Below are 14,259 nucleotides of genomic sequence, written 5' to 3'. Positions count from 1 at the left end.
CCTATTAACTTACATATCTTACACAAATTAATTAAAACTGAAACACAACCACATTACAATAACAACACCAGATTAAACTAAACTAAACCATGATAATCATTTAAATTTTCAAGCATCGGTCCAAATCATAAAACTATGATATTGGAATTACAAAAAAAGTTATCAAACCATTGTCTATTACAATTCAAATAGAAACTATCAATATAACATAAAAAAGTTCCAAACATTACATTAAACTTCATAGATTTAAAACAAAATAACCCAGCAACATCATTCAAAACAAACTGCTGCTCTTCCAAATCTGCAAAACCACTTCATCCAGTCTAGCCATCAACACCTAAACCTGCATTACACAACAATCACAATTTCACAAAATTACCAGAAGCATACGGATCAACAAACAAATCATTTAATGTAGATATTACAATAGATTTTGTGTCTACAGAGATATTCCTAACCATTGTTTTTAGCTTCTTCACCAACTCTGCCCATATCATCCAGTCACTGTCATACAGAAGACAAACACAGAGTTAATGCGTGAAATGAAATTAAACTCATCTAACCTAATATCATGTTCTTTCAAGACAATCGTTGAATAAAAATGTTATACCTTTCACTTTCAAAGGCGATCTTCCCAAGATACACTGAATTGGATATCTCAACCATTCTGGGATTTATCTGCAGTCCCACACTTCCCATAACATCAGCCACAAATTGAACGTCTTCCAATAAAGCAAAACCCAAACCAGCCCTAATTTCCTGATGCTTCCCCGACCATTTGATTCCAAGTATCTCATTCTGCCACACCATTGATATGTTCTTAATCTTACTCCCCCTTTCCCAGCCGCATGCAACATTGTTGATTGCATGTAAAGCCCACTCACTGCACAACATGGTAATCCGCTGTTTCTTCGTCCTCAACCTCATTCGGAGTAGCTTGGATCTTTGCTTCATCCTTCGTTTTATCGCGAATCGTTTCACAGGGTCCTCAACGACAAGAAACTTCAAGGACCTACATAAGAAACAAGCATCGAACAGACTCAGAATCCACAGAAAACAAACGAAAGAGAAAGATTGGATTAAGAGAAAAAGATCAACCACCTGCAAGCTTTGGCTACTTGGGAGAAACTACCCATTTTTCTTCCAACTTTTTGCTTTACGGTTCGTCCTTTGTTTCTTGAAGTATGGGACTTAACAAGTTTCTATCACCATATATACACAAAGGCCTATTACCTATTAGACTTCTGTTTGGTAGGTAAACGTGCAAAAGATTTTGGAAACTGGAGAAATCCACTTTTTCTGTGCATGCAGAACTAAATACAATCAATTCTTTTTAAGAGTATTAATTAATTCCACGTTATTTATATATGAGTCAATTTTTTAATTGTGTGGAAAAAATAATATACTGATGTTTGTTTATTTTATAATGTAATCCAAAACTTAAATTATTTCTTTTCATACAATATCACACGTTAAGATTTATTAACATAAAAACTATAAAATAAACAGTTCTAATGTTTTTTTTTCTCTTTCATAATTAATAAAAATTGTTATTGTGTTCTAATTATTTATTTATTTATTTTTTTCATACATATTTCAACTTTCATTCGTAATATTTATGATTTAATTATTTTTATTTATATCCATATTTCATTTTGTTTAATATAATTATTTAACCATAACAATATAATATTTATTTAATATTTATAATGTAGTCCACAAATTTTAATTATTTTTTTTGATACATTATCAAACGTTTAAGATTACTTAATATAAAAAATATTACATCTATGTTCAAATGTTCTTTTCCTCTCTATCATAACTATTATTAATAATTTGTTTATTCTAATTATTTTTTTATTTATTATTTTTTTTATATCATAAATATTACATTTTTATTTATCAATCATTATGATTTGTTGATTATTATTTATATACCTATGTCATTTTTTTTTAAATTATTATTTAACCATAATAATATTATATTTATTTGATATTTATACCGACTTTGCGTGACTCGTGCGGGCGCACGGGTCCTTTACTAGTTTAATTTAATACGTTAAAAATGGACGGAAAAGTACACCGTTAAAATTAACCGGAAGAAATACAACGACTGTCGTCACCAAACTAAACCCCCAAAACCCTTCTTCGCCTGCTCCTTCTACCTCACTTCAACAAAATGGCATCAAAAAAACCATGGAGAATCATTCCAAGACCACTCCTAGAAACAATCCTCAACAACCACGCTCAACACCACCGAGTCCACCAACCACTCCTCCTCCACGGCCCTCGCGGCGTCGGTAAAACCACCCTCATTCTCGAACGTCTACTCAACGACTGGAACAAAACCCCTCACATCACCGGTTACGTCGATTTCGCCGAATCCATTAAACCCCAAACCAGCCCTTCCCTTCCATGGGCCTCGTGGTCCACCTCCCCACCTCCATCTCTCCCCGATTGCCGCAAAAGCCTCGACCAATGTCTAGAAGCCATGGCCGAGAAAGCTCTCCGAATGGGCGCCATTACTTCTCGCCAGATATTCAATTCACTTAACAAATGGCACGGTCTCAGTGGATCCCTTCGGCGCGTGTTGAACACTCCAGCTTCTAAAGGCTCCCCCGCCGTGCTGTGGGATCGTGCGGTTTTAGCGATGTCGAGTCAGTGTAATGCCGAGGAGATTGATAGGGTTTTGGGATACGGGGAGAATGAGAAGAACGTTTTGTCTGTTGAGGAGGCTTCGTATTTCAAGGAATCTGTGGTTGCGTTGAAGTTAGCTAAGAAAGTTATTGAGATGCAGCAAGGATGGAGAGGTAATGCCATTGCTCATATGAATCGAACTGGAGGGTTTTCGAGGACTCTCACTCATTCTTCAACGGATTGGCCCTTTTTGTTGTTGGATTTGTTATCACAGGCTGCTGAAATTCATCATTTTCAGGTACTTATATCTCCAATTGCAAATAATGTGAACATGAATTTTAACTATGAAAAACGGACACTAGAAACATCGACGCTGAGATTGTTACTGAGAGTTTTAATCTAGCATTAATAAGGGAGTGTTTTCTTGTCAGGCATTGCACTATATGCCTCTTTTAGTTAGGTCATGTATGTATAAACAATTTAACTAAGTGTTTTATTTTGTAAATCCTGTAAGTGTTTATGCATAAATTGTTTCTATAACAGAAGATATGGGATCTGTTAAGATTGACGTATTTGAATTTATATACTGGCATAAATATTTGTGAGATTGTTTGAAAGAATTTATGAAAATAGCTTATGACATGTTTATAAGGTGTTTTCAACTTATTTTTATTAGTTCTTGAAGATAGCTTATGAAAATAGCTTATATAAAAACGATTTAACTTTATTTTATGTTTAGTTGTTTATCCAGATAGAGCCAAAGCCAATAAAGTCTGACTGTTCTCATATAAGTTTTAAATTGGTTACATAAGCTATTTTGGAGGGCTTATGGAAATAGGTTGAAAACAGCTAATGGGCATGTCATCGCTTGATCCAATAAGCTCTTTTAAACAATTTCGCAAGTGCTTATGAGTTATGTTAATATATGAACTCAAATAAGACAATCCAAATGAATCCTTAGTTATGAGCAAATCAACTTGGATAGCATATTTTTGTATTGTGTGTTGTGGTAATTCAAATTGATAAGGTATTGGAGTTGCTTGCAGCCGAAGCTGGTACTTAACAATATTGAAGTTCTAAAGCATGCTACTGTAGACGACGAGTTTTCAGTCACTGGTCCACTCTATCATGATAGCTTGATATGGAGAATAATTGCTTTGGGTGCTAACGAACAGTGTCTTCCTGTTATCCTCGTCACATCTGATGGGTTATTTTCTTCATTTATGCTTCATTTCCTTCCCCATCTATATATTTTACTTTATAAAGTTCTTAACTTCTGTTGGAACACAATTCAATTTGTTTATACCCTGAAATATGACAAGTGTATACCTTGGATGTACTGTGAAGTATTCATTGCTTTTTCTGTGAAAAATTGTTGGGCAACTTTAGGTTTCTCGCTATTGAAAATTTGGGATTTTTCGGAATCTTGTTGTCACTGCCTACTTTTTATAGTTTCATATTTTCAGGAGAGCACACAACACTTTTTTCATACACACATTTAAATTTATGAATTTATAATAATATAATATAGGGGAAACTATTTGAAACAAGTGATGGGAAGTTCACTACTAAATGTCAGGACCAGAATAAGTAAAATAATTTATTGTATTTTTTCTGCAGCAGTTCACAACTTTTGCAGGAAACCCATTTTGTGAAGATTACAAGTAGTAGACTATTTTTTCTGTAGTATTGCAGTATATCAAATCAATCATTTTCCTGTACAATCGAATTTGATGATTTGCTTATATTGTTGGTCCCTGTGATCTATATTCAAGATACTCGGTTCTTTGCTTTTTATGGTCTTATTACACTGTATGTCTTTGGTTGTTCTTAGTGTTTTCATCTATTTTATTAAATCTTATATATCTGTTCTCTCACTCCATGGTTTCTGAATTATTGAATTCTTAGCAACATTTTCACTAATTGGAATATTTGGTGTCATCCTTTCCATGAATTCTAACACACCTATGTTTTCTCCAGTTATTATTCATATGAAGCTTTCTTGGATTTTGGATATATGGAGATATTCATCTCACGTGAGGTACTTGAATAACTTCCATCCCCCTCCTCCCTCTTCCCTCTCTCTATGCTCACAGCCACAGATGGATCTTGAGATATTATGTGCAAACTTGGGTCAAAAGCATGAACTGACATAGTCTTGTATGCGGTCCTTATTATTAATCTACAACTGTTTTATTTAGAATCTCTCTCTGCTTTCCTTCAGATGGAGGAAAACAAATGTGACACAATTAGAAATAAAGTAAAATACACTTTACCTTCTAAGATCAAGTCTCCTAGGCTTGGGAAGTATAAAAGGGAAAATGTTATTTATTTATGTCAGTGTCCTCCCTGCATTCAAAAGGGTTAGCTAATGTTTAACAAGATTTACTAGAGAGTTAGCAGCCTGATATTTATAAAATTGTGTGATGACAATAAGTGTCATTTTTATAGCATTGACATTCTTATTAGTTACTGAAAGATGATAAGCATCCCTGCTTCTCCATCTTATTAAGGACTGCACTTTGGAAACATTTGCCTCATATCCATTTTCCACATATATTCCTGTATTTTCAGGTCATCAATATGGCTGTAGCAAGTCATGAAATTCAGCCCGAGAGAAATCTCCAACTCTATTTGGGGTTCTATTCTAGGTAAGAACCCATTATGAGTGCTATACCTTGCATTTTGCATGAGCCTAATTCAGGAGTCAGGACATATACTTGTGAGTTGTGACTCCTAGGCAAACTGGCAATAACTCCAACTATCACGGGAAAGCTTGTTTTCTAGTAGCTAGAAGCAAAGCGAAGCAAAAGATATTTACCTACAGAGAGTAACATTAAGAAATAACGTCATCACTGTACTTTCTTTGATTGGCAAAGTTTGCTTGACTATTGAGGGGCGGGGAACATCAGGTTTAACAAAATTCAACAAATGCAACAAATGCATTTTGTATGTTAACTTGGCAAATGCTTCCATTTTATTCACATTAAGAAATAACGTCATCACTGTACTTTCTTTGATTGGCAAAGCTTGCTTGACTATTGAGGGGCGGGGAGCATCAGGTTTAACAAAATTCAACAAATGCATTTTGTATGTTAACTTGGCAAATGCTTCCATTTTATTCTTTCCTGTGGCTATGCCTTTGTTTGCTTTTGTCCTTGACCATTACGCTTTTCTGGCCTTGGTTAAAAATGCATTTAGAATTAAAAAATGCACTTAGAATTAAAAGTACTAGTTTGACTGCTCAATCCCATGTAAGACAACAAGCAATGTGAAAAAACGAGTTCCCCTTGCTTCTTCGACTGCACTAAACCATTTGTTGGTACATGGTTTTAAATTTTAATGCTACAACCCCTTCAAAAAACATGCCTGGAGTAGCTTAATTATGGCAACTTTGATGAGAAAGTGCTGTTATAGAGAGGTGGGAGGACTATTTGAGAGATTATATTGGGGGGGTGGGGTGGGTAGTTATTTGTCATGAGTAGATATTCCTTAGATTAGGTTCAAGTTAACTGATGATTTCACCTAGTATAAGGTTCTATTGTCTTAAAACAAATTTCAATCTAACTAATTTAATACTGATTTTTACGCTAAGCACATCATAAGTATACTACAGGCAATTTGTAGTTTGGAACGATGTTACTGTTCATATATTTGCCTTTACCTGCAATGAAAATTCATCAAGAGGGTAGATGTCCACTTAATTTTGATTACATCTTGAAGTGATTGCCTCTTGAATTTGGTCATGAAGTCAAGATAATTTTGAGATACTTTGTCCTTTTGCATGTATGTAGCTGCATAATGGAGACGAGTGTCTGTCTAAGACTTTTTTATTAGCTTTTGAGTTTAGCTTATGTTATTCATCAAACAACTTTTGGCTGGCAGACCTTTGGGTGGACTCCACAAGAAGCTCAAATGCACATGGTCACGGACTATTTTAGTCACTCAGAAGTATGGATATTATCTCTAAACAAATTTTAGTTTATTTATGTACTTATTTTAGTTCCTTGCAATTTCTGTTACTTTTAACTATTAGTTCTTAAATTTCAGTGGAAAGTGATTACTGAGGTACTTGGGCCAAACCCTCGTCATCTATTTGAGCTTTATGCACTTAAACAAAACAATTATCTGCACAAGTAAGATTTATTTATTTTGCATTCTTTTATTACTCTCAAGTCTCATCTATGACGTATATAATACACTTTTAACTGTTGGAGTGCAAGATCTTTGCAGTATCGTAGGGATTGTATAATCTTTACCAGTTATTGGTATTGTATTTCTTACTGGCTGATGCTTTTATTTAACTGCAGGACAACAGCAGACAGAGCTAGTACATTCGAAGACATTGTAGATGCTTATCTAGCATATTTGCAGGTAATTTTCGAAGGGTTTCTCATTCTGGATCCTATTATCGTCTTCAAACTATAATCAATGGCATCAATTAATTTTTGGAGAACTAGCATCTTTTACTCATGCATTGTACATGTATAATTATAAAAATACGGGTGGATAATAAAATTAGAAGAAAAAAAACCGACCCAAAAAAATGTAACATGTCAATATCCGGTTAACATAATGCAACAAAATGACGTCAATATATAAATACTTCACTTTATACAACTTTTGTTCTTTTCAATTTGTAGTTTGAGCTACTCGGAATGTTAGACTCAGTTATACGTGTAGACGCCTTCCAAAAACTAACCCACATATGATCTTCACATAATCTGATAACCAACATGATCGATCTGGGCAATCAACTCTACACAATGAGAACTATCATAATTAACACTCCATCGTCCAAAGCGGCAAATCTCCTTTATTTACGATATTCCTCTCAAAGATTGAAGTATCATTCAACTGAAACTGGCACTGCCATATGGACACTATTAGGGAAGCCTTAAGATTAAGTAAATAGCTGACACCACCTAGTGGGATAAGACTTTTTTTTGTTTGTCTTGAGATTAGGCAAATAGCTCAGGCAGCATCACAAAAAGTAGTAGTAGTACATCTTTTCATCACCTAATTTTTCTCCCAAGTGCTCAATTACATTCCTATGCCAGAATCCAATGCTACTACATAGAATGAGAGCTTAATGTATAAATACATAACTACACAGAATAAATAGAAGTACTTTTTGAAAGTTTATGACTCTTAAGCTTTGAAACATGAGAATGCTAATTCAACACACAGGGTTTCAATGACAGCTCAATGTTTTTTTCCTCCTCTAATTGAACTTAGAATGAAATAAAGGGTTCCACTTTGACAGTATTTATATTATGTAGAAGGGTTTGTGACAGACTGACAGTGGTCTAAAATTTTGAATGGATGCATTTTATTTTTGGGGAGAGATTCTTTCTTGTTATGAAACATTTTTAAGAACAATAATTTGAATTAATATATATATGTAATGTATCTCACTAAATATGGAGATAGTACCAATTTATTATTAGATTTTAAGATATCTTGTATAAGGAATTCAATTTGTTAGGTTTTGGTTTATTCTAGGACTTAAAGGAGATTTGCAGCAGTAAAAGTGGTGGTAGGAGTGATCAATGTTCAGTTGAGCCAAGAACAATTGTGTGACTTGTATTTGGCCGAGTAAACGAGAAATGAAAATTATTGAATGTTCAGTATATCTTGTTTTCCACCCTTATTTATCTTTTAGTGTCTCTCTTGTCACCAACTTAATGTTCATACATTCACTTCTTGACGCACACATCTCTCTTATACACTTAAAACACATGTTCACCATAGAATGAAAATCCTATTTACTAAATACATTATCAAATTGCAGTAAAATTTTGACAGCTTAACTAACGTTTTGATAACCTAGAAGAATATAATATTCTAATTTTTATACCAAGAGTTAAAACTGTTTGCCATATAAGATTCAAAAGTTAAATACCTCAGGCACACATCAATATTCTTTCTAATGATTTCTTTATATTAGTGGTATCCATCCCTGTAATCTCATTACTTAGCTCCTTAAACGAATACAAAACAAGAGGTTTTATTCCCTTGTCTCTCTCTTGTGGATGAAATATTTGTGATTTTTGTTGTGTTTTTTCATAACCTTAGGGAAGACATGTTTCATTCTTTTTTGGTTAAATTATTTATGTATTAGTCTTTTCACTTCTGCATGTATGACTAACGGAGCGTGGCATTATCAAACTTCGTTTAGATATCTGTCGTGAATCCTGCGTTGGATGGAGCATTGGAGATCTTGCAAAAATTTGCAATTGATGTGCGTAATGGAAAGATTTCTGATGACAGATTGCGTTTTGGTGCACCTTGGAGGCATCCACCAAAGGTTGATGACCCTAAGTTGCGCATGGAATGGGCAAAGCTTCAATTGATGGATTTTGTTAAATCACTAGTCAATGCAGACTTTGGGGTAAATGTGCTTATCTTTTTCAGTTTTAAAATTCTCTTTGTGGAAAACAGTTCTATCGGAAAACAGAAGCACACACATATGCATGGATATGATAGTACAAAAATATAGGATGGGGTCTTTGCTCTTTTGAGTCGTGTGTTGAAGGTTTTTTAGCCCCTCCTGGCTTAAGTCACCAATTGCCTCTCCAAAATTTCCGTTAACCTCTCTCATTCCCTTCCACCTCCTCTTTATTCATCCTTTTGTTATTTGTTCTCTTCATTACCAAGTTTCTCTTACAGTCTATTACACTCCCTGTCCAACATTTCTTCTTAACTCATAAAAACAGTAGCTTTTCTGCTCCTTTCATTCACCAGAACCAGCCAATTTCCTCTTTTTCTTCTTTCTCCTCTGGTATAAACATGATTAAAGGCCCATCACTGCCCCTCCACAAATGTGGTACATAGGTGTTCTTTTTGGTGAAGAAAGTGTAGCCAGCATGGGGAGTGAAGGGAATATGCTGGAGGAACTGGACCAAAAGGGGCATTGAATTTGTGAGGGAGTTATGTGTTCTGCGAGGTCAGGAATAGTATCAAGCTTGCTTCTGAGTCTTTCTCTACTTTTCCCTTTTCCTATTTTTATTCTTCCTGTTTTCTGTTACTGTTGTAAGATTATTGTTCTATTAATTTTCCTTGTAATTCCAGAATCCATCTAGATACTTTTTTTTTTTGGGAAATTTATTTGGAAGTTTTACTTTTTCCGATACTATATTTTGTTGTATTAAAAAGTTCGAATAGAATCTTCATGGTCCATTACATGGTGAGATCCCATGTTGGCCCCACTAAAACCTACCTCAGTGAAAGCACCGACCATGTCCTCATAACCTCCCTAAAGCTACTAAATTCTGGCATCCCCTCTGATCCGAACAAGCCTAACCATGGACTTCGTGAGTGGCTCACGAATGGAATCCAATAAAATCTCACTTCTGCCCATGTCCTCATAACCTCCCTAAAGCTACTAAATTCTGGCATCCCCTCTGATCCGAACAAGCCTAACCATGGACTTCGTGAGTGGCTCACGAATGGAATCCAATAAAATCTCACTTCTGCCCATGGCAATCTTCCATGGGCTTTCTATTTCCCTTTTTGTGCTGGACACTCTTGTCCGAAATAAACAAGCCCAGGCCTATTGATAAGATTTACTATGCACGGATATCTTCACTAATGATTCCACCTCCTACTCCTTCCCTGGCACTCTAAGAGTGCTAAAGTCAGAAATCACTCTCTGTCCGAAGTATGGAGTTTTTTTTAGCAGTTTAGTTTGGATTGTAATCTCTTTGCTCTCACTGATCGTTATCATTATCTTCATGTCAGGTCAATTATCGAATTGAATACAGTGAAGAAATATTTGACGATCCTTCTGCTGTTGCATTACTGCAGGTATATCATCTCTGTTTTCTAAATTCTTTTCCAGAAAACCCTATGACCCTTTAGGACATCCCTTGCCACTTTACGTATTACTAACTAGTAACTAGTAACTAGGTCATTCAGTCTGAACTTTTAAGATGTTTAAGATGATAGTTAGCAGTTACACCTTTCAATAAGTTTGTTTAATTTCATTTTTTTCTTCTTAAAATGATTTTTTGGTCTGGGTAAATTAGCAAATTTTATTACTGCTGACTGTAAAATAGACTTTTCTGTTTCAATCCCTCAAATATAATAAATCGCCACTTATGGCCTCTACCATCAATGGAGTTCCAAAACATATCTAACCCTTTTGGTTATTATGGCTGAACTTTTATTTTAAATTCAGTACTGCTAAACATTAGATAGGCGAATCACTGGTTTTTTTACAGCAGAACTCCAGAAACTAGCAACTAGCTTACCCTTTAGCCAGAATCAACTAAATGAATCAAACGATATAAATAGGTGAATCACTGATTTTTTATGGGAAAAACTACAAAAAAAAATAGCAACCTAACTTATCCCTTAGGCGGAGTCAGCTAAATGTATTGAACAATAACTTCAGTAAATTTGAAAATAAAACTCATGTTATTTTATGGCATATAAAACCTTTTTCCAACAAGTAGGACTAGCTTTTAATAGTCAGCATTGACGACTTTGAAATTTGAATTACTTTAACTATGTTAGTAAAACTATAGTTTATTGACATCATGTCCCTTCAAACATTATATATGGAAACATTTACTTTTTTTTTTAACCTATTAGTGGTCTATGGCAGGTGGGGTTGCTTTATGCTCAACGGGATCCACCCTTCTTTCGTCCCATATCTAAAGGAATTCAGAGGTGTCTAGTAAGATGGTAAGTGGTTTTCTTTCTTTTCAACATGCTGGTAATAAACTGCAGAGATTTAAACTAACATTTTGTTGCAGGCTTGTCCAGCAGCGGATGCAGCTCAGGTTCCCTCAGTTGATTCGATTTCAGTGGCACAGAATAATACGGGGACGTTATTATCGCCATTTGATGGTACAATTAGACAATAAGTACTAGGCAAAGCATCAGAATAGGTATAATGCTTACTCAATACTTTTCATTATTTTTCTGGTTATTTAAGCTAATGTAGCATCATTAATTATTGATCCTTGGAAAATGCTTTGTTGATAGATACGTGAGATAGAATGTTCATTGTCTTGAGCATTTGTAGTGCTTAAGAGAGGTTTGAATAACCGTCAAAACTTGGCATGTATAAAGTGTGTAATATAATTAACTGTCAAACTTGGTATGTAGAGAGGTGTATAAAGTTTGAAATATGAAGGAAGTCTGTTAGGTGGATGGTGTATAAAGTGTAAAATATGAAGGAATTCTGTTAGGTGGATTTTGGACACTATTGTCGTATTTATTCAACATCCTTTGGTTAACGGTCTTAATTGCCCATTTTCTCTGTGCATTAGTCCTATTTTATTTGATTTATTACATTTTTTCCTTCTGGGTTTAAGAAAATGATTTGAGTGAAAAGATTCAAATTTCTTAGCTATGGTTTCATATTCAGGTTTACCTTGGAAAACAACAAAGTGAGGCAAGCATTGTTCTGATTCCATGGAAAGGTGCGTTAGTAAATCAGATATGGTCAATATACTGTATGAATTGAAGATTGAAGACTGAAATTACCATATGTTCATGTTTTATTGTATTGTCATACAAATTTGTTTCGTAGATCTTTGGTAAAATTGTTTTGGGCATGTAGACTTTCTGTTCCTTATATTCAAGATGAAATGCATTTAAAATTGCACGTTGCATAATGCCCGGCGTAACTTTCTGGTGCAGTTTTCTGAGTTTATGCCCTGCCATTTTTTACAGCCAGCAGATGTGTGCCAACTGTTCCCTGGCATTATTTCACAAACATGAAACTTTTCTCCAAATCTGAAATGCATAAGCTTGTTTCTTTGTTCATATGTTTCTTGAAAATATTTCTATCTGTTTTTAGACGTACATTAGTAAATATTGATGAGTACCTGGTTGTCGTCTACTTTTCTTCTATGAAGTAAATACATTATGTTGCTTTTGCAAATTTATCTCCTTTTGTGCTATGATTTTAGACTTATACAGTTCAAATATTTCATCTTCGAGTTTATTTCTATTATCAAAGTTTCCTCAAAGATGCCGATAAATGTTTCTGACTGCTTCTAGGACTCGTTTATTCTGATCTAGTATGTGCCAAATTTTCAGGGAATAATGGCTCCAAATTTGTGCTTCAGTGGTCAAGAAGTTTCTGGCACATTGAATTAATTTTTTATGATACGAGGCCGACAATATGACTATGCTTTTGAAGTAGAAAATTTCAAGGACCCAGCAATTCAAATTGATGGATTTCTGGGTGCAAGTTTCTAATCTGAAGTTTAACCAAGTATTGAACCACACTATCATTTGTACAAGTTAAAGCATGTTTCTCACAAATCACAGTGAGCTTGTGGGTTTCCAAATAGGTTTATTTATAAAAGAAGTTCTATATACAGGGGAAAATATCTTAATATGGATATTGCCAATCAGATAGATTAGTTTACATGTTGTACAGTGAGCTGTCCAATTTGGACATTGTTTATTTGATTAGCACATGTGCTGGTTATAACAGTAATTATGGTGCTTTCTGTTGAATAAATAATTACTTGTGTGCATCTTAGATACTGATTATCTCCTAATTTGCACCTTGATTAATTGTAAACTATTATACCAGTTTGCAGAATATACACAAATTTCACTGTCTATGAGGTTCAAAACCATGCATCCTGATGTGGGACATGTCTCCAAGACTGCTTCTATTGACACGGTACTCCCAAGGAAACTTATAAAACAAATTTCAGGAGTGTTATCTTGAATTAAATACTCTAATAGTAAAGTTCTTCTGTTGACAACCAGAAGATTCAGTGTTGGATGTTGGTATGTAGTTGATTTTTACGACTCAGGTGCTTTGTGGGATCAGATCTCTCTCCTCAACTACTGTGATGACCTTAGTAATTGCAAAATAAAAAAAAAGGGTGCTTTTTTTTTGCTTAAAATATGGTAAATAATTTCATGAGAATTGTTAATTTTTACCATTTGCTTTAACAAATTAAATGATTTTGGATTGATGTGAAATTTTATAGGCGTAATCTATATGATAATATCTTTCAATATAAAGATAGATTTTGTTATATGGATATATAAGGAAAAATTATCGAATGTGTCATGTTATTAAGTTTGAGAATAAATTTATTGGTGTATAATACACAAATAATATATGAGATTTTAAAAAGTAGAAAAGGGATAAGCCACAATTGTTTGAAAACTAATATATTAAATTTAAGTTATGATAAAGAAAATTTATGATAATTCTACTAACATAAAACATAAGGAATTATTAATCTTGTTTTTTCTATTATAATTTTAGTATTTATTATTATTATTTTTTAATTATTTAAATTTATCTTTCTTAGTATTTTTTCTAAAGATGTACTACTCTGACTTTATTTATAACTTTATTTATCAGTAAATATTCCCTTTTTAGTTTTATTGAGTAATAAATGTATCTTTTTCTAAATATGTAAGTAATCTTTCTTATTTATTCAATAAAAGATAATTTTGTAATTTTTTAAAATAATTTTTCTTTCTAATATAACGATAGTTACTAAATGACACTTCAAGTAGTCAGACTTATCTGATTAATTTTATATTAAACTAAGTAGCAATGTCTTTTTTTAAAGTAAACACTTAAGTCATTTAAGAAACATATTCGCTTTATTTTTGCTTGTATTAACA

General features: G+C 33.7%; 2 protein-coding genes across 2 annotated transcripts; one reads left to right on the top strand and one right to left on the bottom strand.

The window, feature by feature from the left end:
• Positions 1 to 220: 220 nt before the first annotated feature.
• Positions 221 to 1,136, bottom strand: LOC131658201 (uncharacterized). Its single transcript, XM_058927525.1, has 4 exons — positions 1,102 to 1,136; positions 611 to 1,012; positions 459 to 504; positions 221 to 343 (listed from the first exon to the last, which is right to left on the bottom strand). Exons 1-4 carry the CDS (start codon positions 1,134 to 1,136, stop codon positions 338 to 340), a joined length of 489 nt encoding a protein of 162 aa, XP_058783508.1. The 3' UTR covers positions 221 to 337.
• Positions 1,137 to 2,072: 936 nt separating this feature from the next.
• On the top strand, positions 2,073 to 13,693 carry LOC131661666 (uncharacterized). The gene is made up of 12 exons (XM_058931272.1): positions 2,073 to 2,935; positions 3,684 to 3,844; positions 4,618 to 4,678; positions 6,523 to 6,588; positions 6,688 to 6,773; positions 6,948 to 7,011; positions 8,819 to 9,031; positions 10,381 to 10,446; positions 11,249 to 11,328; positions 11,400 to 11,534; positions 12,017 to 12,071; positions 12,694 to 13,693. Exons 1-10 carry the CDS (start codon positions 2,180 to 2,182, stop codon positions 11,515 to 11,517), a joined length of 1,671 nt encoding a protein of 556 aa, XP_058787255.1. The 5' UTR covers positions 2,073 to 2,179; the 3' UTR covers positions 11,518 to 11,534; positions 12,017 to 12,071; positions 12,694 to 13,693.
• The last annotated feature ends 566 nt before the right edge of the window (positions 13,694 to 14,259 follow it).

This window comes from Vicia villosa, linkage group LG3, assembly GCF_029867415.1.
Source record: "Vicia villosa cultivar HV-30 ecotype Madison, WI linkage group LG3, Vvil1.0, whole genome shotgun sequence".
Lineage (NCBI taxonomy): Eukaryota > Viridiplantae > Streptophyta > Magnoliopsida > Fabales > Fabaceae > Vicia > Vicia villosa.
This window is presented reverse-complemented; position numbering and strand designations above follow the sequence as displayed.

Bases quoted from the DNA above. Each gene is read 5' to 3' on its own strand.
- LOC131661666 (XM_058931272.1), top strand. From the start codon at position 2,180: ATGGCATCAAAAAAACCATGGAGAATCATTCCAAGACCACTCCTAGAA. The intron at 2,936-3,683 runs GTACTTATATCT...AGTTGCTTGCAG, and splicing joins CTGAAATTCATCATTTTCAG to CCGAAGCTGGTACTTAACAA. The intron at 9,032-10,380 runs GTAAATGTGCTT...TCTTCATGTCAG, and splicing joins TAGTCAATGCAGACTTTGGG to GTCAATTATCGAATTGAATA.
- LOC131658201 (XM_058927525.1), bottom strand. From the start codon at position 1,136: ATGGGTAGTTTCTCCCAAGTAGCCAAAGCTTGCAG. The intron at 1,013-1,101 runs GTGGTTGATCTT...TTTCTTATGTAG, and splicing joins CAAGTAGCCAAAGCTTGCAG to GTCCTTGAAGTTTCTTGTCG. The intron at 505-610 runs GTATAACATTTT...TCTGTATGACAG, and splicing joins ATCGCCTTTGAAAGTGAAAG to TGACTGGATGATATGGGCAG.